At 43.7% G+C, this 26,217-nt stretch overlaps 1 protein-coding gene across 1 annotated transcript; it reads left to right on the forward strand.

Annotated features, from left to right (window-relative positions):
- Window positions 1-26,217, forward strand: LOC103550639 (calreticulin-like). The gene is made up of 9 exons (XM_008519626.2): window positions 1-152; window positions 5,878-5,979; window positions 8,854-9,057; window positions 11,488-11,582; window positions 12,826-13,035; window positions 15,187-15,300; window positions 16,010-16,153; window positions 20,737-20,829; window positions 25,428-26,217. The coding sequence occupies exons 1-9, from the start codon at window positions 134-136 to the stop codon at window positions 25,671-25,673; spliced, it is 1,227 nt and encodes a 408-aa protein (XP_008517848.1). The 5' UTR covers window positions 1-133; the 3' UTR covers window positions 25,674-26,217.

Genomic DNA, 26,217 nt, shown 5'->3' on the forward strand with positions numbered 1-26,217 from the left:
TGGCTGACTGAATTGGAGAATCATTGAATTAGTGATACAAATAGGTGCGAGGGGAGGCCTAATGGTGCTGGCAGTGCCATTGTAAAAGTACAAAATGAGGCAGAAAGAAACTGGAATTCAGATGAAGCGCTGAATGATGCAGGAGTCACAAGGTATGAGTGTGTGTGTGTGCGTGTGAATGTTAATTCTGTCAACTCTCAGACTTGACCATGAAAACTTGGCCGAGGAGACATTCTGAGACAAAGGGCCTCTGTGCCCAGCTGGCTCGGACCCTCTGAGGACAGCCCAGCAGGGCTGAGGAACAGCCTGCTGCTCAGGCCTCTGACTGATAAGCGATTGGGACCGGCTGCAGATTGTGAGTACTTGGACATGCTGGGCCTGGAGGAGAATCACTCTGGCCTGATGCCCAAACCAAAGAGGCCTAATCCAGCTGGCCTTTCCAGGTCTCAAGTACAAACTGATGGCAAGGATCTCTCCCGAGGCTGCAGGGATGTGGAGGCGAGAGCAGAGGCCATTGTTAACATACAGAAGAAAAAGGCTGGAGGAAAATACATCCAAATGTTGATGACGGTCATCTCTGAGAGGCAGATTGTGGGTGTTTTTACTGCTTAGTTGTTTCTTCTGGGATTTCTACATGTTCTACAGTAAATGATTTTTACTTTGAAAACTCAAGAAATCTAAAATAAGAAAGCACTTTATCTGCCTATCTCTCTCATTAGACTGTGAGCTCCTTGGGGGCTTGGGGGCTCAGGAATTCCGTCCAGTTGGTGCCCTGGTGTCGAGCGCTCTCACTGGCACAGTAGAGGTGCTCTGTAAATATATAAGGGATGGACTTGTATTCCCTTCTACTTCGAACATACAGGCTCTTATTTAATGCCCACTTTCTTAGCAAACTTGGCCATCTGCTTCCTTGATTAGAAATGACTACCTACAAAATAAATGGAGGGGCCGCCAGAGCTGCCCGTTCAATGACAGCAGAAATAGTTATTTTTATTATCTTAATTAATTTGGCCCGTCCTCCTGCCCACTTGTCATTCAACAAACATTTGTTGAGCACCTTCTCTGTGTACAGTGTTCCCTTCTTTAAAGACTTTAATTGTAATTCTTATTTATAGATAAGAACAAAGATTCAGAAAAGTGATTGGCTCAAGGCATAAACAGAAATAAGTGGGAAGGATCAGATTCTTATCCAGTGCTGTTCACCACCCAACAAGGCTGTTTCCCAGTTGATAAATATTTGAGTGACTAGGTGGCAGACATGCAGAAAGACTGGCAGGCAGAAAGGAAGGAAAGGAAGTGGGCAGGCAAGCTGGCTGGCACGTCAGCAGGGGCGTAGGTCCACTGATCTCAGGAGAGCTGAGCAGATTGCTAGAGGCAAGCACACTGACCTCAGAGGGAAGTGAGTGCTCACAGAGGAACAGGAACGGTGGAGACGGAAACATTGCAAGGCAAACCCACACCTCCCCTGTACGTTCCCCCCGAGTCCAGAGCCTGAGTCTTCAGGTGACTTTACCTTCTCTTTAGGATTCTCTATATAAGAGGTCAGGCCCTTTCATGTCTACAAAAATTTTCCATTGAAGATGACGGACAAAATCTTGGCACCTGAAGAGTTAAGCTTTAGTTTATTTAGCAAATTCTCTTTTGCAGAATACCATCTGATGATGTTGAGTAAATGCAGCAAACATGTATTTTCATCTAATTATGCAAGCATTTTCTTAAGGACCTATTCTGTCCTAGGCTCAGGACTAGGTGCTAGAAAAGGCCCAACTTTTACCTTCAAAGCTAAAAATATTTCTCCCTTTCCCTTTGATGTTCTGTATGTTTGTATACACGTACACGTATATACAGATTCAGCTTCTGGTATTCTTTATTGAGCACTTGCTATGTGCCTAACACCGTGTTGCATGCTGTTTCATTTACCTCTCCCAGAGACTCTATGACTTAGGTAACTGCCCCCCCCCCCACCTTTTTTTTTCACTTTTTTAGACTTTTTTTATTGAGGGAAAATTGATTTATAACATTACATTAATTTCAGGTGTACGTCATTATATTTTGACTTTTGTATAGACTACATTATGTTCACCGTCAACAGTGTAGTCACCGTCCATCATGGTACAAATGTCCCCCTTTACCCTCTTCAGCCTCTCCCCGCTTCCCTTCCCCTCTGGTAACCGCCAGTCCGTTCTCTGTGTCTGTGTATTTCTGCAGATGAGGAGACTGAGTCTCAGAGAGGCTAAAGATGCTGCTGAAGCTGGTGGAAGAGCTGAGTCCCTAGCCCAGTCTTTAGATTTGAGCTACACTACAAGCCAGACATCATGGGGGGTACAATGTGGAGATAAGTTTATTTGACAGAGGAATCATGATTATCTGGCCCCCTTGGTTCTGTATCTTTACGGACTTGGCTGTGATTATGTGCATTTATCAGCTAGATGTGCCAGCTTCTAAACACCTATTAGTTTCCGTTGGGTGGATCTCTGGGGACATACAGATATTTGACCAATTTGAAGGAAAGATTTAGCAGAGGAAAAAAGATATTAACTTTGGTTAATACACTGCTCTCTTGCTCTCAATTAATAAGAGCTTTCCTTGAGCTGGCCTGTCTGCTCTCCCCTCCTCTCCTCTCTTCTCTTCACCTCTCCTCTCCCCTGTACAATACAGTACTACTTATATTTCTCTTTTAACATCATGCTATTTCATGCCTCTGGGCCTTTGCATATACAAGTCATTCTGTTTAGAACACCCTCACCTTTTCAGCCTTTTTGATTTTTACTTCTTTGGGCATGCCTTCCATGAAGTCTATCCTGACTCTGGGGCCAGTCAGTGAATTTCATTGCCCTGTGCTTCTTTCTATTGCTGCCCTTACCTCACTGTATTGTAATTATTTACTTGCCGGTCTCTTCCACCAGACTCTGAGCTCCCTGAAGCCTGAGTCCCTGAAGGGACTTTGTCAGATTCATGTCCGTGTGCCTGGTGCCTGGCACAGAGTGAATGCTCAAGAAATATTTATTGAATGAAGGAATAATAAGCCCAGAACCTGGGTGCAGAAGAACTGGGTCCTAGTCTCAGCTCTGCAACCGACAGCTCTGTGTCCAAGAGCAAGTCCCTTCCTTCTCTGGGCTTCAGTTTCTCCATCTGTAATATGAGGTGGTCAGATTAAATGAGCACTAAAGTTCATTCTGGCTTAAGCCTTTTTATGGGGTTAAGATGTTACCATGTTAAGAGGAAAAGTATAAAACATTAAAGTGGAACTTAATTAGCCATGGGACGTTATTCTCCTAACAAGAAAAACTCCTTATTAGGGGGACATCCCAAATTGTGTCGTTTGATATGTATCACTACTGTTCACCCAGAAAAATAATTAGTGGTAAGAATTCCTGAGTTCTATGCTAACCCCTCCTACCAGAAAGTTCAAGGTCAAAGTTGCTCAACTGTTTCTACACGGTTGTTAGGCTCAATTAATATTTATCAAATGGATTAAGAAATGAATCGATCCATTTGCAAGGTTGAGGCAGAAGACGTGATCATGCATTCATTTAATCATTCAAGAAATATTTTTGGTGATTTACTCTGTGCTAGATACAGGGGACACAATGGTAAGTAAAAAAGTTATGGAACTTACTATTCTGGTGGGAGAAAACAGACATTATTCAAATTATACACAAATAACTTAATTACAAACTGTAAAGTATTATGATTGACTCTTACATTTGCTGCATACTGCATACTCTTTAGGTTATAAAAGGATTTTCGGGGCCCGCCTGGTGGCACAGTGGTTAAGTGCGCATGTTCTGCTTCAGCGACCTGGGGTTTGCCAGTTTGGATCCCGGGTGCGGACATGGCACCGGTTGGCAGGCCATGCTGTGGTAGGCATCCCACATACCAAGTAGAGGAAGATGGGCCTGGATGTTAGCTCAGGGCCAGTCTTCCTCAGCAAAAAGAGGAGGATTGGCAGCAGATGTTAGCCCAGGGCCACTCTTCCTCAAACAAAAGGATTTTCACACACATAACCTCATGGGAAGATGGGAAGCCATGTAGTACAGGCAATAAAAGTACAGATTTCAGTGTCATATAGGCCTGGGTCTGAGCCTGGCTTACACACCAACTTACAAACTGGGCTCTTAGACAAGTTTCTGAGCTTCACTTTCCTCATTTTTTGAATGGAGGGAAAAACAGGACTTTCATCACAGAACTGTTATGAGAACGCAATGAGATAATGCATATAAAGCACGCAGCACAATGCCTGACGCATGGTTGCTAAACAGTAGCTATTATTGTGATTATAGAATTTTTTTCCTTTGTAGCACTTTTCCCTCTATCTTCCTCTTCTTCTAGAAGAAAGGCAGTGTTTGAAATCACACAGATTTGGGTTCAAATTTCAGATCCACCACTTACTAGATGTAAAATGGAACTAATGATACCTATCTCATAGCATTGTCCGTGGGAGGAAATGAGGTGAAATTTTAGCCACACAGGGGCCTAATGCACAATAACAAGTCTTTTGACTTTGGCATCAATCCTTATTATTCATTGAGTCAACTGTGGTCAGGGAAGCAGGAAGCGCTCCATTCAAGCCACAGCAACTTTAGGCAGAAAGAACCTCCTCAGGCCCTTTCCTCAAGGGTGATGCGTGAGGGGGTCACTGAGACTTCTGGGCCTTTCCAACACTGAGATCTTGGGAGAGACAGGGGAGGTGCACAGAAAGCAAGCCCGTCTGTCCTCTGGGCCTCGTGAGGGGAGGTGGTTGAGTCATCAGACTTGAGTCTGTTCAGACTTGACAGAGTCAGCTCAGGGCAGTCTTATTGGATGTATGCTGATGTGTGGTTTTCATGAGCAGAGCTAAGGCAGTTACCCTAGATAGTGGGTAGTAGGATTTGAGAAATATCCATTCCACTGCAGGGAGGAGATGAAATAAAGGCTTCCCTAAGACCTCTTCCCTCTCAAGCTGCCAAGTTGCCCTGTGACTCTGGGACCGTGATGGGCCCAGGAAATGCGAGTCAGCAACTCTGAGGCATAAAATCAGAAAGGCACTGAATGTTTGGACGGAGTGCCAGCTCCCAAAAAAATACCTCTTTGTCTACATGCCATCTATGCCAAAGCAAAACAAATTTATCAGCATCTCCTTGAAACTGCAAGGGAGAGTCTAAAAAGTTTAAGCAATAAAAAAGGGTAAATGGAAATTGATTGTTCAATATCATCATGACTAATTCAAGAAGGATAAAATAGTATTGCTAATCTCTTTACTTAGCTGATTTTATTATTTTATTTTACTAAGCATAAATATGTATAAGGGCTTAGTCCCCCTGACCATATTTTTCCATCTACTTTTGTCTTTTTTTGAGGAAGATTAGTCCTGAGTTAACTACTGCCAATACTCCTCTTTTTGCTGAGGAAGGCTGGCCCTGAGCTAACATCCGTGCCCATTCTCCTCTACTTTATATGTGGGATGCCTACCACAGCATGGTGTGCCACACGGTGCCACGTCTGCACCCAGGATCCGAACCGGCGAACCTCGGGCCACCGAAGCGGAACGTGTGCACTTAACCACTGTGCCACCGGGCCAGCCCCTCCACCTACTTTTATGAAACTGTCTCATGCCTTTCAACCATACATTCCCATGATGGTTTTACTTAACTCTCATAGAGGAGGGTGGAGTGGAGCCTTAACGCGTAAGTGGCTCAACCATTTGGTAGTCGAGCCACTCCACAGGGTGGTGCACAAATAGTGGGATTCAGGCATCAGAGTGAGGGGGTTTGTGGTCATGCCCTGATATTCCCCTACTGTTCCCATAAGTCTTGGTCAGCCTAGCTGCATTTTATTGTCTTTAAGAAAACACAAATCATTTCTATGTGTCGCTTTTTTTCTTCTTTACCCCCATAGATGGATGGAAAAAACGCTGGGTGGAATCTAAACACAGGCCGGATTATGGTAAATTTCAGCTCACTGCGGGGAAATTTTATGGAGACAAAGAAAAGGATAAAGGTAAATGCTGGAAATTCAGAAATATGCTAATTGACTGGGAAAATTCTAACTTTCATACAATTGTTTTTATCCGTGATTACCAATTCATTTCTTTCTTAGAATTAAAAAGAAAAAGATAGTAGATGGACAAGAAGGAACTCTCCACAAAGATAATAATGTCGGTTTATCGAATAAGAGGAATTTAAAACATAAGCCCTTAGACACATTATCCTCATTAATATTCCTAAAAAGTCCACGAGGTGGTTACTGTTATGTTCTCAGCTTTGCAGAGGGGTCTCGGAGAGGTTGGGTAGCTTGCCTAAGGCTATATACACAGCTGGCAAGAGGCAGAGCTGAGATCTGATTCCGAGTCCACGGTTGTGTCCGTTGTCACTGGACTATGTTGCTTTCCTCAACCTTAGAATTTTTTTATATAACACTGCTTGAAACAGGAAAAAGCACTGTATAACCTCCAGAGGCTGCTCTCCCCTAGAGCAGCATGGTACCATGGAGAGTGGAGCAGAAAGATCTGGGGCTAAATGCCTTGCTAGCTGCATAATTTGGGCAAGTCTTCCATTCTCTGAGCCTTGATATTAGATGGACATGATAATCATCACCTGTCAGGATCATTAGACAGAGCTGCTAGAAGAGCCAAATATTATGAGGGAAGGGGGAGTTCGGAGCACAAGGTCTGCAGGCAAGGGTTTTTTCCCTGAGAAAGCTTTTGTCCTATAAATAGAATCCGCTGATCGTCTGCTGGAGTGATTTCCCATATTCTCTCTCTTGGCTACTGTTATGAATCTCATTTTCATGTTTATTAAAGAAGAGAATTGCAGGGCCGGCCCCGTGGCCGAGTGGTTGATTTCCATGCTCCAATTCTGCGGCCTGGGGTTCCGCCAGTTCGGATCCTGGGTGCGGACATGGCACCACTCATTGAACCGCGCTGAGGCGGCATCCCACATGCCACAACTAGAAGGACCCACAACTAAAAAAAACATATATGCAACTATGTCCCGGGGAGCTTTGGGGAGAAAAAGAAAAAATAAAATCTTAAAAAAGAAAGGAGAGAATTGCAAACTGGCTTGAGCATTTACAGTCTCATTTCTATCCACTTTGGAAAATAGAGAGAATTGGAGACTGAGCGACCTGTGGGACATCAGCTTCTTGGTGGCTCTTAGAGCAGTCTACACAGCCACCCGTCTCCTCTGCTTGACTTGATTGTTGCTCCTCACATCTCGTCCCACTCGGGTTCAGTAGGTTCCCCCTGATTGTCTGGGAGGGCTCCTCAGTACAAACGAGGCTCAGAGAGGGGGGATTACATTGGGCTACAAGCAAGGTTTGGTAGAGCAGAGATTCAAATCTTGGTCTTCTGCCCACGGGTTTAGTGCTCCTTCTCTTGTGCCCACTCACCCCTCCATGAGGTCTTCTCTGGCTGCTCTAGCCTCACTCAAGATCTTTGGGGAAGTAAGCACACTCTTTAAAACACAGACAGCTCCTAACGCAGTAGCAGACATGAAAGTGCTTAGCACAGAGCTTGCTGTGCAAAAACTGCTCAAGAGACATCTGAATCAGGACTTGTGACCTTTTTGTGTAATTTAACACATGCTTATTAAGCCTTTCCTCTATGCCAGAACTTGTCTTAGATGCTGAGAATATAAAGATGCCCCTGCCCTTCAGGAGCTTAAAAATTATTCAAAGAGACTCAAATAAATCTAGTTTCAACCTAGCGCGACTCAGGGAAGTGTAGAGTGCTGTGGGATCATGAAGGAAGGACCCTCACAGAGCATGAGTAATGACAGCCTCTTCCATTTTATGTTGACAGTTTACAAAGTGCTTCTCCTATGTCTTACCCATTTGACTTTCATTCTAGGGTACTTTTCATTATTATTTGACTTTACCTTATAGGGTACAATTGACTTTCATAGGAACCCTGTAAGGTAGGAATAATCCACATTTTCCTGTTGAGGAAACTGAGGCTCAGAGAGTTAAAGTAACAGTCGGAGCCATAACCAGTTAGCTGGGCAGCAGCATGGAATAATGGAAAGAGCACTAGCCTGAAATCAGGAGACCTGGCTTACATGTCTGTCATTTGTGATTGTATGATCTTGAATAAGTAACTTCCCCTCTCTGGGGCTTGGTTTCCTCATCTATAAAGTAATGTAGTTGGACTGGAAGGATCTGAGATCCCTTGCAGCTTTGATATTCTCTGGAGGAGGAGGAAAATCTTCGGATGGGGGTTCTGGAATTAGACTGGTTGTGTGATCCTGGACAAATGAAACAGCTTCAATGACTTCATGGTAAAGTGGGGATAGTAGGAGAGCCCACCTCACGAGCGTTGTTAGGAGGATTAAGTGCAGTGATACACGTGAAAGAAGCGTATTGCTTGTAAACAGGAAAAGTCAATAAATATTAGCGATGGTTACCATTTGTTCTAAGAGGCAGTGCTGGGCCTCTTGCCACCGCAGCAGTCGTACACAACAGAGCCTGAGTCTGGCCACCCAGGGGGTCTCAGAAGAAACAAGGTCGTGTTTTGTAAAGCTGCAGAACAGTATTCAAGTATCTCTTGAAAATCAGAGGCAGCATGGTATAGAGGAAAGAAAGAATCAGACAAACTTGGCTTAAAATCCCAGTTTAGTTCCTCGCTAGCGCTATGTCCCTAGGCATGTCACTTCACCTCCCCATGACTCAGACTCCTAATTTGTAAAGTGGAGATAATACCCATTTTGCAGGGTTGCTCTGAGGCTCGAATAAGATAATGTGTGGAAAGCATCCAGAGCAACACCTCGTACACAGGTGTATGTAAGAAACTACCAGAGATTGGTGAGACCAAGTGCTGGTCACTCTGGCTGCCCTTTGGGTACTTAAGCCTGAAGACTCTGTGCTCTCTGCTCCCAGGTCTCCAGACCAGCGAAGACGCCAAGTTTTATGCCCTCTCTACCAGGTTTGGGCCGTTCAGCAATGAGAACGAGACCTTGGTGGTTCAGTTTTCAGTAAAACACGAGCAAGGCATCGATTGTGGCGGCGGGTACGTGAAACTCTTTCCGGACACCCTGAACCAGGAAGATATGCATTCGGAATCGGAATATTACGTCATGTTTGGTAAGCTCTCTGATAGCAGCAGCTGTCAGGCCCAGGAGGTCCTCATGAGGGCCACTATAGTTGTCGAAAAAGGCTCAGACGGACCTGGAGCAGGAAATTTGTAATCCACCTCCCTATGCAGTAAGACACTTCAAAGACCTGTAAAAAAGCAACTCTAAACCTAAATGTTAATATAAATAGACCAAAGAGGTGGAGAGTCATGTGGTATTAACAAGGCTACAGTAGAGAGCGACATTCCCCAGTTCTCAGCAAAGGAGAACGGGATCACAAACTGTGCAGACTCTCTCAAATGTACCTGCTACACTGAGGCTTTGTGCTCTGAAGGGGGTTCTTGCCCACAGAAGGTCAGGGAAAGGACCTTTATCGATATCTGTAGCGAGTCCAGAGTGTTGCGTCTGTAACCTCAGTCTTGGGGCAGTCCAGCTCTGACTTAGCTCCAGCCTTGAGTCCTATTTCAATGTGGTTGATATTTCAAAACCAACGAACAACAACAACTAATCCAGCTCCCAAAGCACTGATGAAGAATGTGGATTTCACCGTGTGTCTTTGTGCAAAGTCAGAGGAAAGGGTTACATTACACGTCATACAGGCAAATTTCCTTAAAATTCTCTCTAAGCATTTCTTTGTTTCTTTCTTTTTTAAGATTGTCCCTAAGCTAACATCTGTTGCCCATCTTCCTCTTTTTTTTTTCCTCCCTAAAGCCCCAGTGCAGCCCTAGGATAGTTGCATATCCTAGTTGTGAGTCATTCTAGTTCTTCTGTGTGGGATGTTGCCATAGCGTGGCCTGATGAGCAGTGCTAGGTCTGCGCCCAGGATCTGAACTGGTAAAACCCTGGGACACCAAAGTGGAGCACATGAACTTAACCACTCAGCCACGGGGCTGGCCCCCTAAACTTTTCTTTCTTTTCCCAAGGAGCTTCAGATGTCTCTCTTTAGGCCCTTGCCAAAATCCTCCTTCTCAGCTTCTTTGCCCTTGTTCCATCTGCACCCCTTCTCCCTCAACTCTCTTTCTTTCTTATCTTTTAATCTCTTCCTTATGTAGAGCAATATAGCACTCTGGGTGTCTAAAATGTGTGTCTTTGCCTGTTTCTATTTTCTTCAGAATCCACCCTTCTCACAAGGAATTTATATATGTATACGACGTGGTGGTTGTAGTAGGAAAATTGGAAATAATTTTTTTAATGTGATTTTTTCTTTTCACGTGAATATTATTTTTTTGATGCTCAAACAACCCAACAAGTTTGAGCAGTTATCTCCATTTTACAGGTGAAGAAACAGAGGCAAGAAATTTGCCCAAGGTGAGTAAGTGGGAAGCCAGAATTTGAACCCGGTCCGTCTGGCTTTAAAGCCTGTGCTTTTTCCTACTCCACCCTTTAGCCTTCTGTTTGGTGGGGACACAGGCATGTAAATAGTTTTTTAAAACGCAGAATAAAAGACATACTTTGAAAACAGTATTGGTGAGGTGCTATGAGATCACAAAAGATGGCCTGACTTAGTCCAGCTAGGGGCTTTTTGGAGGAGGTATTAATTGTTCTTTGAAGATTGAGTCCGATTTTAATAGGCAGGAGATGGAGGAAATGTAACGAGGGCAGAGGAAACTGTGTGCAAAAGCTCAGAGGCATGAAATTTAAATGCAAGTAGAAAAATGAGAAGACCAATATGGTTAGAGCACATCGTGTGTGTGTGTTTAGAACAGTCAGAGAGCAGTAACTTGGAAGGTGAGGTTGAAAACTAGGTTAAAACCTATTCTTAGACCTCCGTCAGGTTATGTTCTCTAGGCTCAGAACCACTGATCAACAGTTCCCTCTAAAGTTTTCACAAAGCAGAAAGAGCCCCAGGCTCTGTTTCCAGCTAAGCCTGGGTTTGCATCCCAGCAATGCTACTTACCAGCAGTTTGACCTTGGGCAAGGTGCTTAACTTTTCTGAGCCACTGTTTTCCTAGCTAAAAGTGGAGCTAGTAACACCTATTTGTTGTGAGAATTAAATGACATGGTACAAAGTATCTGACACAGGAGGGGCTTCTGGTTAGGTTTGGTCAAGGGGGACCCTGGCAGGATATCAGAGGGAGGGAAGAGGGTTGTGTCCCTTGACTGAAAGTCACAGCTGCTCTCTTGGCTGTTCTCTCCAGAGGACTCTCTTCTGGGCTCTGGTAACTACTCCGACTCCTTCCACCTTCAGGCCTTGGGGTGGGAACAGCCCTACTGTGCTAGCCTGGAGAATAGGAAAATTCCTTATATTTTCTCAGTGTTCTGCCCCTACCAATGTAAATAGTCCTTTTATTAAATTCTCCTCAAATAATCCTAAATCTGAGTATACTATCTATTTTCTGCTGGGACCTTGATAAATACACAGGCTGTATCCGTCTTGGCTTCGGACAAGGCAAACTGCCTAAAAGTGGTGTGAAATCATGCTCTGGGGTTTAATTTCCAGGCCCTGACATCTGTGGCTTTGGCAACAACAAAGTACAGGTCATCCTTCGTTACCAAGGGAAATACCATGAGAACAACAAGACCATCAAGTGCAGGGTGAGTGTGCGGGTTGGTCCTCAGTCTGGGGGGAAGGATAAGCATTTTGTATGTTATCTCTTTTAATCCTTACAAAAACCCTATAAGTTAAATACTATCATCTCCATTTTATAGATTAGAAAATAGACCTAGAGAAGTGCTGTAAATTACAGTTCACATAGGAGCGGTTGATCTGGAAGCCTAGGAAGTCATGTAAGGTCTTCTCTTGGAACAACACTTGGCATGCCCAGTTCCCCACTGCTAGATGTTGGAAGAAGTGGGGGAGGTGGGGGGTGATGGGCTTAGAAATGGGGGGTGGGTTTATCTTAGTAACATCAGGTTAGACAGATCTAGGTTGGCTGGAGGATAATAGTTGGATTTCATTAGCAACTCAACAGGCATTCACCGAGTGCCAGCTCTGTGCTGGGCCTTGGGCTAGAGATAAAGTGAGCCAAACGTGGCCCCTAAGCTCACAGAACTCACAGTCCAGTGAAGGTAAGAGTCAAGCAAAGGAGGATGACTACCTAGTCTGATTAGTGTCTGTGAGAGGACAGAGGAGGCCCCCAACCCAACCTGGAGGCTAAGGAAGTGCTTCTTAGAGGTTTCCCCCATGCTGAGTTTTGAAGGATGCACATGACTTGGTCTTGTGAAGGAGTGTGACAATTTTAGGGAGGATTGAATTCCTGGAAGAGGTAACCCATGAGGAAAGTCAAGGAGACTCGAGAAAAGGTGGCACTGCAAGAAGTTTGGCACAGCTAGAGCACAAGCGAGAGGCCGAGAGTGAGTCTAGAGAAGCCCACGGGTCCGGGGTTACTGGAGAACTTGTGTTCAGGCCCAAGGCCTTCCCTAGCAGGACTGTGCAGGCGCTGTACATGCAGGGGCTCCCTGAGATCCTCCTCTGGGGAAGGACTTGTGCTGGAAGCAGCAGATATGGCAGATGAATCAGACATGACCCCTGCCGTTGAGAAGCTCACAGTCTAATGGCACAGACAGAAAAATGGACAAGATCAGAGAATGACCAGAGCTGTGATGGAGAGAAGGATGGGAGCTTGGGGAGACCAGAGGAGTATGTACTAGGAGAATGAGACCCAGAGTCTCTATTGGGTTAACCAGAGAAATGGGATGAGGGATGTGGTAAAGTGTGTTTGTGAATATGTTGGGGGTGGCATTCAGGAACTGAGGGTCTGTTTCAGGCGATGTGTTTAATGCTTGAGGTCTAAAGATGTCCAATGTGGAACTGAAATATTCCACATTCTTTTTCTAGATCAATAAAGACACTCACTTGTACACTCTGATCATTCGCCCCAATGCTACTTATGAGGTCAAAATTGACAACCAACAAGTAGCAGCTGGGAATCTGGAGGATGACTGGGACTTCTTGCCTCCCAGGAAGATAAAAGACCCCTATGCCCGGAAACCAAGGAAATGGGATGAACGTCTTCAAATAGAGGATCCTGAAGATAAGAAACCTGAGGTCAGAGGGTGTTTAGCTGGGAAGCAGGAGCAGATCTTGGCTGTGGGATGGGAAAAGGAAGCTGGGAAATGGTGCACAGACTGAGGGCATCAATCCCTCAAGGAGGTGTGCAGCTAAATGTTGGTATCCAAAGATACCTGGAGGGAAGAGAGAAGCAACTCACATTTGTTGAGGGTCTATTAATCCTTCTGGCAGCCTCTGTGAGCAGTGTGCTGTAATCTCTGCGTTAGGATAGGTAAGGAAACTGATGCTTAGAAAATGAAATGACTTGCCCAGGCACATATACTTTAGAACCAGCATTCAAACCTGGATCTCTTTGACTCCAAGTTGTTGATATGGGGAGCATGTGGAGTATATTCATAGATTCATTATCATTCACTGGAACTCTGTACTGGATACAGCTGGGAATAGGACAATCTAGGGATTGAGAATTCTCAAGTCAGGGAAGCCAAATCCTGTGGGAGCCCAAAAGGGGCTCCTAACCCAGCCTGAGTTGGGGTGCAGGTGGTGGTCTGGGAAGGAGGAGGCAGTGCTTGAGTGATTGGATTAACCTAGGGGTTGGAAACACAGACTCTGGGGTCAGATAGATATGAGTTTGAATCTAAGCTCCACCATTTACTAAGAGTAAGACCCCAACCTACTAACAGTTAGACCTTGGGCAAGGAAAATAACTGATGTGAAAGTCAATTTCACAAACAGGGATTATTATAATACCTATGTGTAAAGATTAAATGAGCTAATATACATAATATAGTGCCTGGTATATGGTAAGTCCTTAATATATGGCATTTATATGTTAGTAATGCACTGCATTTCAAACAGTGAATTCACTAGAGCAAGGGAAGTCGGGGATTGGGTTGAAGAGAAGACATTCCAGACCTAGAGAACAGAAGGAGTAAAGGCACTACAGTCAGGTGGAAAGTAACATGGTTGTGTAAAGAACTGAAAGCTGCAGTCTAGTATTTTGGGAGCATAAAGTTCAGGGTGGAGAGTGGTGGGAGATGAGGTTGGAAAGGTCTGTTGGAGCCGGGTCATGGAGTGCCTTGCCTGCCACGTTGCTATTCCACAAGTCAGAGCAGATTCAGCCTCATGCAGAGGAGATGCTCTGGGTTAAGCAAGGGCAGCATGGAATCCAGTCCCCAAGGAGAGGCCTGCAGAGAGGCAGGCAGTTGCCCAGCCATGTGTAGGGAGATTCAGAAAAGGACTCCAATCCGAGGGGGAGGAAGGCGTATTCAGGAAATTAAGGTAGATGATCAGGCAGTGTCTAGGCCTTCACCACCATGGGGAAATTAGGGAATAGATTTTTTCTAGGCCCAGCAGGCAGGCTTGGGAACAGCAAGACTAACCATAGACCCTCCCACCTGGTGAGGACCATGTATCTGTTATAGTCAGGGTTGGCTCAAGGCCTGGGGGAGAAGGGAGATGATGTAGGCCTCTGTGCTCCCTAGTGAGTGGACCTGGAGAAGATGGAAACTGGTTAGATAGATGGGGCTTTATCAAGACTATAGCTCCCAAGATAGGATGCTGACTGTTATGGGTCAGGAATCACAAAGCAGCTGAGACAGACAAGTACCTTACCCAGTCGCAATGCTGCCGACTGATTGTGAGTCTAGTGGGCTTGGCACTGAAGCCTTCATTCAGTCAGTCTGGGCAAATGGTTAGCACCAAGGTGAACTGCCTTGGCGGCTCCACAGCAGAAGAAATATGGAAGTTGGGGTAGGCTGTATGTGACTTGGAGCTCTTGGGAAATAGAAGGGACCCAGGGTACAAGGGAGGACTGATACAAGGTCTGGGAACATGCTGGGCTACAAGGAAGCTTACCAAGAGAAGTCTTCAGGAAGAGGGACTCAGGCTAGAAGACCTGTTCTGACAATAGGGGCTCATGATTGGGGGAGGGTTGAGGTCAGAGATAAGGGAAATTCCCATCTTATTTGAGCTTAAGGTACTCAGAGTGATAGTGAACCTGAGGAGAGTCTGGAGTGGCTTGAAGGCTTTTTCCCTCCTGTACTGGGTTGTTTACAGAGTCCTGAGCCGGGCTTTCACAGGGTTAAGGACAGGAGGGAGGGGGCCAGGTCCAGCTTCCCTGTACTAAGGACCCCAGTTTCATCCCAGCCCACGCATCTGTCCTCATGGAGGAACATTTTGTTTTAGGACTGGGAGGATTTTGAGTACATCCCAGACCCAGATGCCAAGAAGCCGGACGACTGGAATGAAGAGATGGATGGGGAATGGGAAGGGCCCCTGATACCAAATCTGAATTATAAGGTGAGGGGGTCTCTCTTTCCAATGAATGTGAGAAATAAGATAGAAGAAATGTAAACTTCACTTTACAAAACAGAACCTCTGAAATCTTGGGGTCTGTCCAGAGTGGTGGAAAGCAGCCAAAGGAATGTGGTCAAAACAGGAAATGGGTCTAGGGTCAGGACCTGAAAGTTAGAAGAAGTCCAGAAAGGGAAAGGGTAGGACATGAATGGGCCAAAGGTGTTGGGGGGAGGGGAAACTTCTTTTTAAGGGCTGACTCCTGACCTCTTGTCAGAAACAAGAGGGAACTAAAAGAATCAGCTATCAAATGGTCCAGAGATAAATTGACTGAAACATGACTGATTTTATTTGGCCACAGTTTTCTGTGCCACACACCGGGAAGAGAACGACTCCAAGTACCAGAGTCCTTTGATGATGTTCCCTGTGAAGCTACATTTTCTTAACTTTATGGATAAACTTATGCCGAGAGATGGGGCCAGGCTCAAAAATGGGTCCCTGTGACCTTGTTCAGCTCCCTCTGGGTAGAAAGGGGAAGTTGGAGGAGTCTTGTGCATTAGCTCAAAGAATGGGAAAGAAGCTCCAGGAATCTTGCTATGAATTTTTATGTGTAATACACAGCTATCTTTATAAATAGATTGGTTTTTCTGATTGCATGAGGTCAGAAGAATGGAAAAATACAAATGCCATGTTTACTCTTTGGTTCTTTGCTTAGGGACAATGGAAACCTCGGATCATCGACAATCCTAATTACCAGGGGGAATGGATTCATCCAGAAATAGACAACCCTAAATATAAGCCTGACCCCACCATTTGTCACTATTATAACATCAGTGTTCTTGGCCTGGACCTTTGGCAGGTAAGGCTCTCTGTGCTCCGAGCTACCCAACAATAGTCCCTCTAAAGTTTCCACAAGGTGGAAAGAGCTCCAGGCTGGAAATTACAAGACTTGAACCAGCCTTGATCTTTCAAAGCCTCAAACTGCTCATCTTTAAAATGGGGCTAAAAATTTAGTAACTGTGTATGGTGATGGATGTTAACTAGCCTTACTGTGGTGATTACTTTGCAATACACACAAATATCGAATCATGTATATCTGAAACTAATATGATGTTATATGTCAATTATGTCTCAACTTTAAAAAGAGCATAATTATGAGATTATGAGAAACATGGAAAACTTTGATATGGTAAGTAAAAAAAAAAAAACCTCCCCAAAAAATGGGGCTAATTGTATTCGTCCTAATAATTACAATAGCTAAAATTTACTGAGTCCCTACCATGTACCAAGCACTGTGTTAGAGATATTGCGTATGCCATTTAATTCTCACTATGAAATCTCCTACGTCTAAATGTGAAAACTGAGGGTCAGAAAAGTTAAGTTATTTGCCTGAAGACATATATCTGGTAAGCAAAAAAGCTGGGATTTCAGTGCAGGTCTTTCTGAGACCAGGTTCAAGGTTCCAGTACTTTATATGGCCTGTGCTGGTCCTACATGCTTCTCGGGAGTGGTTCTGGGGACAAAGAAGAATCAGAAATGTGGTAAAACTTTGATGTATTGAAATCCTCAGACAGATGTTGGGGTGATTGTCCCAGCCATGACGACCAGTCCTGACCTGGCCTCCCTCTCTCTGGTGGTCATCTTGCCTGGCTCTGATTGGGAGAGAAAGAGAGGGCTCAGAGACTCAGGTCTTTGGAGAGTTGTTCTCTCCATCCTTCTCTTCCCTGAAACCATTACTGAAGATGGGGAGGACTCTTTCCCAACTCAGGAGAAGTGCAGGCCCCAGAGTGAAGGCCTGGGCCCAGGAGACCTCAATCTATGTAGTCTTGAAAGAATTCCCTTGGAGAGGAAGGGAACTCACTTTTGTTACAACACTGACCTGACCTCTATTACCTCCTTTAATCCTCAAAACTCTGTAAAGTAAGTATTATTATCCATTATTATTACCACATTTTACATTTGAGAAAATTGAAACTCAGAAATGTCAAGTGACGTGCCCAGGAGCACACAGCTAATGCATGGTAGAGACAGGATTCAAACACAGTGTCAGCCTCTAAAGTTCTTGCCTTAATGACTGCAGCCACTATACGATAGAGACTCCAGAAACCACAGCCACTTGTCCTTGGGTGTATCCTGGAAGGTCCCATGGCCAGGGAATCTGCCTCTGCCCAGTGATTTAAACAGTTCAGGGCAATCAAAGGTCTCTTGAACAGACATGCCCTATTTGAAGATTTTTGGTTTATTTATTTATTTTCCACTTTGTTTATTCCCACTTTCTTGGTTTCCCAGCTCAGTAAGACCAGCATAAGAGTGCAAGGAGATGATGTCCATAAATTGCCACATGCACAGTAGGGGCTCAGGAGAGAAGGAAGGAAGGAAGGGAGGGAAGGAGGGACACGTGTCCTTCTTTCCTTCCTTTCTTATCTGGAGAATGTGGATACAGTTTGCACAAATTCCCACTGTTATCTCTTTTTCTTCATTTGTCCCTTTTTAATAAATAATGGGAACTTTCTACATCTTGTAAAAATATGTGGTCATATTAATATGCCTAATCTAATTATTACCTTAAAATGCATTGGGGTTTTTTTTTTTTGCACTGAAAACATTATTTTACACATTTTACACTATATCTTTTTTCATCTGCAAAATTAAAAAATCTTTTTGGCACTAATTGCTCTGAGTACTATCAGCCTCTCCAAGCAGGCAAAACTTTCTATTTGAGAATTTAAACCGTGCTGAAAGAATGCTTCTCAAACTTTGACGTGCACGTGAATCCCTCTGCAATCTTATTAAAATGCGGATTCTGATCCAGCAGGTCTGGGGTGAAGCCTGAGAGACTACATTTCTAAAACTCCAGCATTATCTCTTTACCTTTTTATTTTTCTTGTGACACAGTTCTGCACAACGCTGACATCACCTTGCAAGCATCCTTTCCTTCTAAGTTCCAACTGGGTCCGGCCCTCACAGGCCCTACTCCACCTTCCCCATTCAGCCAACTTGGCACAGCCAGTTTACCACAGCAGGGCCTTGCGCCTTACTGGAAGAGCCTAGTGACTCTTAGCGTGGAGATGGGTGGGAATTCCGTCCCCTGCCCACCCCAACTCAGTTTCTGGCTGTCAGATGCTTGGAGCCCTTTTGCCCTCCCTGTCCCTGCTGGGTCCCAACCTAGTAAGCTGGTTAACTTTCTTGCTTAGTCCCTGAGCCCTCCTGCTCTCTGTTCTGACATCTCCATACACAGTCTCTTTGCCTTTTTATTTATTTATTTAATTTTTTTTTTTTTAAAGATTGGCACCTGAGCTAACAACTGTTGCCAATCTTCTTTTTTTTTCCTGCTTCTTTTTTTCTCCCCAAATTCCCCCAGTACATAGTTGTATATTTTAGTTGTTGGGTCCTTCTAGTTTGCATGTGGGACGCTGCCTCAACATGGCCTAACGAGCGGTGCCATGTCTGCACCCAGGATCTGAACCCTGGGCCGCTGAAGTGGAGCGTGTGAACTTAACCACTCGGCCACGGGGCCGGCCCTCTGCCTTTTTAAATTGTTAAATTTTTTTTGCTTTGGCAGAAGTGATTGCATTCTTTCTTTCACTAGAACAGAGCTGGGAGGAGATGGCAGTGAACAAAGAAAATTCTTTTTCTTACCTTTGGTACTTGCGATCTTTGAAGGAGTAGTGACACAAAATGCAATGAGTATATCCTTGCCATATGCAAGGCACACTGACATCCCTTAAGTCATATGGTCTGTGGCACAGCCCTGTGAGGCTGGGAGGGTAGGCCTTTCCCTCTCCGTTTTACTCGGGAGGAAGCCGAGGACTCAGAGAGGTGACTTGACTTGTCAAGATCCCATAGCTAAGTCCCCAAACCTATCCTCTTTCCATTTTATGATTCAAGTGGGGTAGCATAGGAAACCAGGTAACTTTCAGTGAATTAACCTTTTAGGCTTTACAGTCTAGCAAAGCTCTTTCTCACACGTTCTTTTCTTCTGAGAGCTATATGAAGAAAGCAGGGAAGGTATGTTTCCTTCCATTTTCCAGATGAAAACATGGAGGCATAGACAGGATGTCAGTAGACCAAGGTCACTCCACTAGTAAGTTTTAGGAGGCAGGACTGAGCCTCACATCCTGATTGTTCGTTGGAGGCAGAGCCAAGAGTGTAGTGGAAGGTGGAAGGGACAAGGGGGCACTGAAGAGAACAGGGAAGATTAGGAACATTTCTCTTGGGAGTAGGAAAAATGGAAGGGCCAACGACTGCACAGTTCTCAAAGCAAGATTGCTGACGACTCAAAAGAAAAAACCCCAAAGGTAAAAAAAATCTTAAAGTTGCACAAGGAATAATTAAAACCAATTTTAAAAATGTCTCAGAGCAAAATAACAGTCTCTCTTCAAAGTGGCTATTTTGTCATTTATTTTTCGGTTGGAGGCAGGGCTGGTGGGATGATGTAAGCCAAATAAAAATCTTTCTTACTTAAAAAAACAAAGCTTTTTTCAAACCCTGGAGGAGGGACCCATGATAACTTATGCTGCAAATTTTCTCTTGGTCACATGACTGCTCCCACACAATTAACTTGATGATTTATTTAACATACTGCTAAAGTAAAAAAATACAGAATGACCTTTCTTTTGCTCCTTTTGAAACATATCCAGATACTGAGAAGTTATGATACTATTACCCTCATTCAGTAACTATTATCTGCCAGACACTTTGCTTTAGAGATATATATATTATTTCTAATTCTCATGACAACACTGAAAGGGAGTTATTATTTTCAACACTTTATCAGGGAATAGGGTCAGAGGAGTTGAGTAACTTGCCCAAAGTCACATAGCTAGTATGTGGTTGAGCTGGTTTGTTTGACTCCATGACTTGTGCTCTTTCTATTCTGCTCCTTTATCATTAAAAAAACAAACACTGAAATTATTATATATCATGACAATTCATCTTTTCCTTTAATTGTAGGTACTATGTAATTTTAAGAAAATAGAGAAATATGGTAGAGGATCTAAATTCTGCTCGCACTTTTTGTCAAACCTTTTCCTTTCCCTATGTTTTAGTTTTTCTGATTATATTAAGGAGAAAACCTTTAAAAGGGCATCTATATGTGGCATCAGAGGTAGGTGCTGTCAACTTGAGCGAGGGCAGCAGCCACTGGGCAGCAATTTGGAATCTAGCAGAGTGATGAAAATTTCTTCACAACCCTCTAAAATAGTGGTAGGGGTTTGAGGAGCACAGAATGTCGGGAAATAGCAAATTAACTTTTCTCTAGAGTGGCTCAGCTAACCCTGGACCCTCTGTATTATTAATCACCTTTGTATTCCTTCACTCAACCTCAGTTATTGATTAAAATCTCTGGGCCCGTGGCCTGAGAATCTGCATTTAGCAAGACCCTTAGGTGATTTCTTAATCACCTTTGCTCTAGTTCTAATCCCACTGTTTTCATTCCAACAGGTGAAATCAGGCAGCATCTTTGACAATTTCCTTCTAACCAATGATGAAGAGTTTGCTGAAGAGGTTGGAAATAAGACCTGGGGAATAAGAAAAGTAAGATAATCTCCCACTCTGAATTCCAGATGTCTAACTCCTCAATTGTGTACTGTTCTTTGTATTTTAAAAATCAGCCTCACAGTCGTTGTCTCACTTGCTGGTCACATGGCTCTGAGAGGTGGGGGAGAGAATGCACATTCATCGGACATCTATAACTTTGTACCTGACTCTGTGAGCACTTTCCGAAAATTATCCCACTTAGCCCTAAAACGACCCAGCAAGACACGTGTTATTACTCCCATTTTTCAGATGTAGGAACTGAGATTTAGAGAGTATATATAAACTGCCCAAGGTCACGTACAGCCTTTAACTGGTTGAGTTGGAACTCATGCTCCTTCTGTGTCACACTCCCTGCTCACAGTGTGGTGATCTAGTAAGGAAACACTGAACCCGTTGCTGATGCATGGCTTGGAGAAAGGAGGAAGGTGTTAGTGCTGTTCACCAGCTTCCCTGCTCTCCTAGAGCTATTTTGTGGGTGGAGTGATAGTTGGCCCAATGGCTTCAGGATGGTGACACCCTCCATCCAGCCTTCCTGGTTCTGCAGGAAGGTCCATTCAAGCAGGTTTGTGGCCAGTGCTGGATTACCCAATAATAATCCAGTGCTGGATTACCCAATAGGCAGATTAAGCTCATGTTTAGAGCATACTGCTTAGCAAAACGCAGGCACCAAAAAAATTTTTTTGAGAGAACTTTGGTACTTAATATTTCCAAAGAAGCATTGAAATAGTCATCGTGGAAAAAAATAAAAATTTATTAGACTTTTAGTCTGGTTTTGTTTTGTTTTTACTTTAAGGTTATCATCTAATATTGTTTTGTTGAAGCAATATTACATATTGGTTAAGAATACAAGTTTTAGAGCTAGATTGCTTAGGTTCAAATCCAAGCTCCATCACTTACTAGCTGTATGAACTTAGGCAAGTTATTGAACTTTTCAGATCTTCAGTTTCCTCGTCCATAAATTGGGAATGATTATAGCACCTATCTTATAAGTTCCTGGCATATAGTAAGTGCTCAATACATGGTACCTACTATTGTGAAAGCAGACATTCACTTAACGAATCGTTGTTGAGTGCCTGTTCAAAGACTGTTATAGTGGTGGGGGAGATATCAGTGAAATAAAACAGAGACGTTTCTGCTCTCATGGGGCTAATATTCAGTTAGGAGAGACCAACAAGAAACATAGTGAATACGTATGTAGTGAGGTGGTGAGATAAACAATGGAGAACAATAAAGCAACAGAGAGGGCTGAGATCAGGGGTGGTCAGGGGAGGCTTTGTTGAGTAAGTAACATTTAGGGGCAAGTAAGGAACAAGCTATCTGGAGAAGATATGTAGCTATCTGGAGAAGAAAGGCCTTCTGGGTAGTCAGAGAGTGTTCTCTCTTTGCAAACACAAAGTCCCTGAAGTAGAAGCATAACTTGCTTGTTCAAGAAAGAGTAAGAAGGCCAGTGTGACTAGAGCTGAGTGAGAGAGAAGGAGAGTAGTTGGGGCCACATCCCCGAGTAAAATGGGGAGCCATTGAAGTCATTTTTAGCGGAGTGAGATGACCTGGCTTATGGTTTAAGATATTACTCTGGCTGCTGTGTTACAAAAGACTATAGAAATTAAAACAAGACTATAGTAGAGCAAAGGCAGAAGCAGGTGGTAGTGGTGGAGATAAAGAGAAATGCTCAGATTCCAGATCCATTTTGAAGGCAAAACTCATAGAAGTGATTAGATATGAAATATGACATTTAGGATTAGATATGGAATATGAGTGAGAGTAAAAAAGGATGGCTCCAAGGTTTTTGATCCAGGTGACTAGAATGAGGGAGTTACTGGGATGGAGAAGAACAAGGGAGGAGCATATTTGGGGATGGGGTGAGGACAGAAATAAATAACATGACTGTTAAATGTTAAGTCAGATGATTATTAGAAATCCAAATGTCAAGGAGGCAATTGGATATGAGTGTGGCTAAGAGATATTAATTTGGAATTCATCAGCCTACAGGTAACACTTAAAGCCCCATGAAGCTAGCTGAAATCGCCTAAGGAGTGAGTATATATAGAAAGGAGATTCACAGATGAGCTTTGGGTCACCCCAATATTTAGAGATAGATCAGGGAGATAAAGTGGAACCAGCAAAGAAAACAGAAAAAGTAGCCAGCAAGGCAGAAAGAGAACCAAGACCGAGTAGTATCCTGTAGGCCGAGTGAAGAAAGTATTTTAAGGGGAAAGGACAGATCAGTTGTATCAAATGGTCAAGAAAGATGAGGACTCAGAATGGACCGCTGAATTTGGTAACATGGAGTTCATTAGTGACGCTGACAAGAACAGTTTCAGTGGAGAGGTATAGGCAAAAACAGATTTGAGAAAGAATGGAAGGAGAACAACTGGAAACAGTCTATACTAGTCTTTTGAGGAGTTTTACTGTAAAAAGAGTAGAGAATGGGGGGGGGGGTAGGTAAAGGGAAATGTTGGTCAGGATTTCTTCTGTATAGATCTTCCTGCCTACCTGTATACTAATGGGAATGATCCAATAAAGAGAGGAACAATATAGAAGAGAATTTCTGGAGCAATTTCTTGAGACTATGAGAGTGGATGAGATCTATTGCCACGGAAGATGGGTTGGTTTTCTGTAGGAGTACAGATATTTCATCTATAACCACAGGAGTGAAGAATGACTATCTGAGAATAAATACAGGTAGATGGGTAGATATGGTGGGGAGTATGTGTCAGGTGGATTCTCTGGGAAGCAGACACCAAGATAGAGTTAGAAATGTAGGAGACTTATTGTGGATAATACCTGAGAAAGTCGAAAGGTAGAGGGTGCAGGAATAGGCAGGGAAGTCTGACACCTGTGAAAGGAGACGGGGGAAGAAGGAGGATTGGGTAGGAATTGCTGCCAAATGTGATACAGCTCTGAGAAATTCTCACCAGCTCTCAAGGGCTCCAGTGGAAAGATTGACTATAGAAGAATATTATGTAGGAAAGGAAATGGCCAGATGCCAGAACCGCCGCTATGCTCAGCCATTGACTGGGGGCTGCTTTGGAACAGCATCTCCTGGGCTCGAATGCTGCGGTGGACCCCCAGGTGCTGCAGCTCCAGGCTATTAGCTCACTGCACTTCTCATAACTGACTGACAAGTTCTTCTTCAAGAGAAATCCAAGTGGCGTACCTCCATGGCTGCCACAGAGCATGTGGAAAATTTCTTCTGATTGTGAAATGGGAATTAAGGCCAACAACTTAGCATGAGATTGTGAAAGATGCGTTGGAGGTTTGAGAAGAAGATGAGAAATAGTTACCTAAGGAGAAGGAAAGTGAATCAACACAGAAATGTAGTAGGCTCACTGGCTAGCACTAAGGGCTCATTTAAGTTTAGTCATAACGAGTTTTAAAAGAGGAAAATCAGTTTGATTACGCTGTTTTTCTCTCCCCATCTTCTCTGCTTAGGTGCAGGCATGGGGAGCTGGATTTAACCAGAGTTGAGGATTTGCCCAGCTAAGGGAGGGAAGGGCAAGGGAGTTGAAGATATTTGAAGGGAGTGTGATCACACGAAAATAAAGAAAGGAGAAAAGTGAGGACATGAATTCGTTGAGGTCTAATGAAAAGGACATAGATTCAATGGATTGTTGTAGGTCCAGGTGGAGTTGAGGAGCTGGTGGAGTTGGTGGTTACCTTTGGCAAGAGCAGTTTTGGTAAAGAGTGGAAGATGGAAACAATCAGTGAGCAGAGCAGTGAGAGGGAAGTGAAGAAATGGAGACGTTAATTGTAGCCAGTGCTTTCCAGCCACAAGAAAATGAAGGTTTGTTTGAAACAGAGATTTTCTTCCCCTGATAATGTGGGAAACACAAGATGCTCCCAGCAGGATTCTAGAAGGCCCTAGCCTCCTGGGCGTGCAGGTCCTCAATCTAGCTTTGGCCCCCAGGACTGGGTAAAAGACCACTTGGCCCAGATTTTGTAGGTGAGGATTAAAGCCTTACACGGGTTTAGACTGTATCCTTTTTTTAAGGCCCCTCTGAGTAGAAACATCTATGAAGATGGCTCTAGGGATCAGATTCTGGGATCTGGATGAACACATTAGAGAATACAGAAGGAGTCCTATTTTTGACCTAATACAAGTTTGTAACGGTCACAGTTGAAAAGCAAATTCAAAGAGTTCCCTAAAGACTGTATTACTGTGATATAGCAGGAAGAGGGCCAAACTCAGACCCAGAAAACCTGGTTTCTAATCCTGGTTCTACCACTCACTAGTTGTATAGCTTGGGCAAGTCATTTAATCAGTCCAAACCTTAGATGCCTCATCTAGAAAGCAGGACTAGTCACACTTCCCTCATGCATTGCTGTGAGGAATAGAAATAATGTGTGCAGATTGTTGTGCACCATGCTTAGCAATGCTATAGGCTTTCCGTGAATGTTTGTTGAATCAGAACCAATTTTATTTATGAACAAATTACACACACTTCTCTCCAGCCCACACATACTGAAAATTTGTACGTAAATAAACACCATCCCAGAAATCTTTAAGAGTGTGGGAGGATGCCAGACATTTCTAAAGTGGGTTAACTTTGTTTGTACCATCTGTAAATTATTTTGAAATTCCACATTCTAAACAGGATGTGGAGACGCAATGGAGAGAACTGTATGAAGAAATGGAAAAAAGAAAACAGGAAGAAGAGGCCGAGAAGACAAAGGAAAAGGAGGAGGAAAGGGAAGATGACATCTGGGGAATTGAAGAAGAGGGAAGTGAAGAGGATTCTGCTGAGACACCAGGAAATGACAGGCAGATGAAAGAAGATGAGGCTGAAAGTGGGTTTCTGGGTAAAAACGAAGTCCGTGTAGACGAGAAGGATGAACTGTAACTTGGTAAAATGGTTACACTCAGAGGAAATGATGTGGCTAGAAGGACAAATGTTCGTGAGGCTGGCAAAACCTGGGGAGCAAAATTTCTTGCTCTTTTTGAATGAACTTTGGATTTGTATTTCTACTCCACCTCTCTTGCTCTGTACGACCTTGGGAAAGTCACATCACCTTTTTGGGCCTCTATTTCCTTGTCATTGGAAAGGGGGTGATAATTACTATTTCATGAAGTTGTTATAGGGGTTAAATGAGCTATGTGTGTAAAGTGCCTGATATAAACATACAGTCAACAAATATAGCTATTACTACTATCATCATGGTGTTTGTAAAACTAATTGTTGGTAAATAAGTTTCTGTATAAGATTGGTCCTCACTTTCAACGTATCCCAGGGGTTTTATTTTGTTTAAATGTCTATATTGCTTAGTGTTTACTGAGCAGTTCTGATGGTAGTACTTGTGGGCGATGATGTTTTCTTCTTGCAGAGGTATCAATATTTAAAAACAAAATTAGACTTCTTCTCAACATAAAGATACTTTGTGAAAGTC

This window comes from Equus przewalskii, chromosome 2 (genome assembly GCF_037783145.1).
Source record: "Equus przewalskii isolate Varuska chromosome 2, EquPr2, whole genome shotgun sequence".
NCBI classification, from domain to species: Eukaryota; Metazoa; Chordata; class Mammalia; order Perissodactyla; family Equidae; genus Equus; species Equus przewalskii.

Bases quoted from the DNA above. Each gene is read 5' to 3' on its own strand.
- LOC103550639 (XM_008519626.2), top strand. The intron at 9,058-11,487 runs GTAAGCTCTCTG...TTTAATTTCCAG, and splicing joins GGAATATTACGTCATGTTTG to GCCCTGACATCTGTGGCTTT. The intron at 16,154-20,736 runs GTAAGGCTCTCT...TCATTCCAACAG, and splicing joins TTGGCCTGGACCTTTGGCAG to GTGAAATCAGGCAGCATCTT.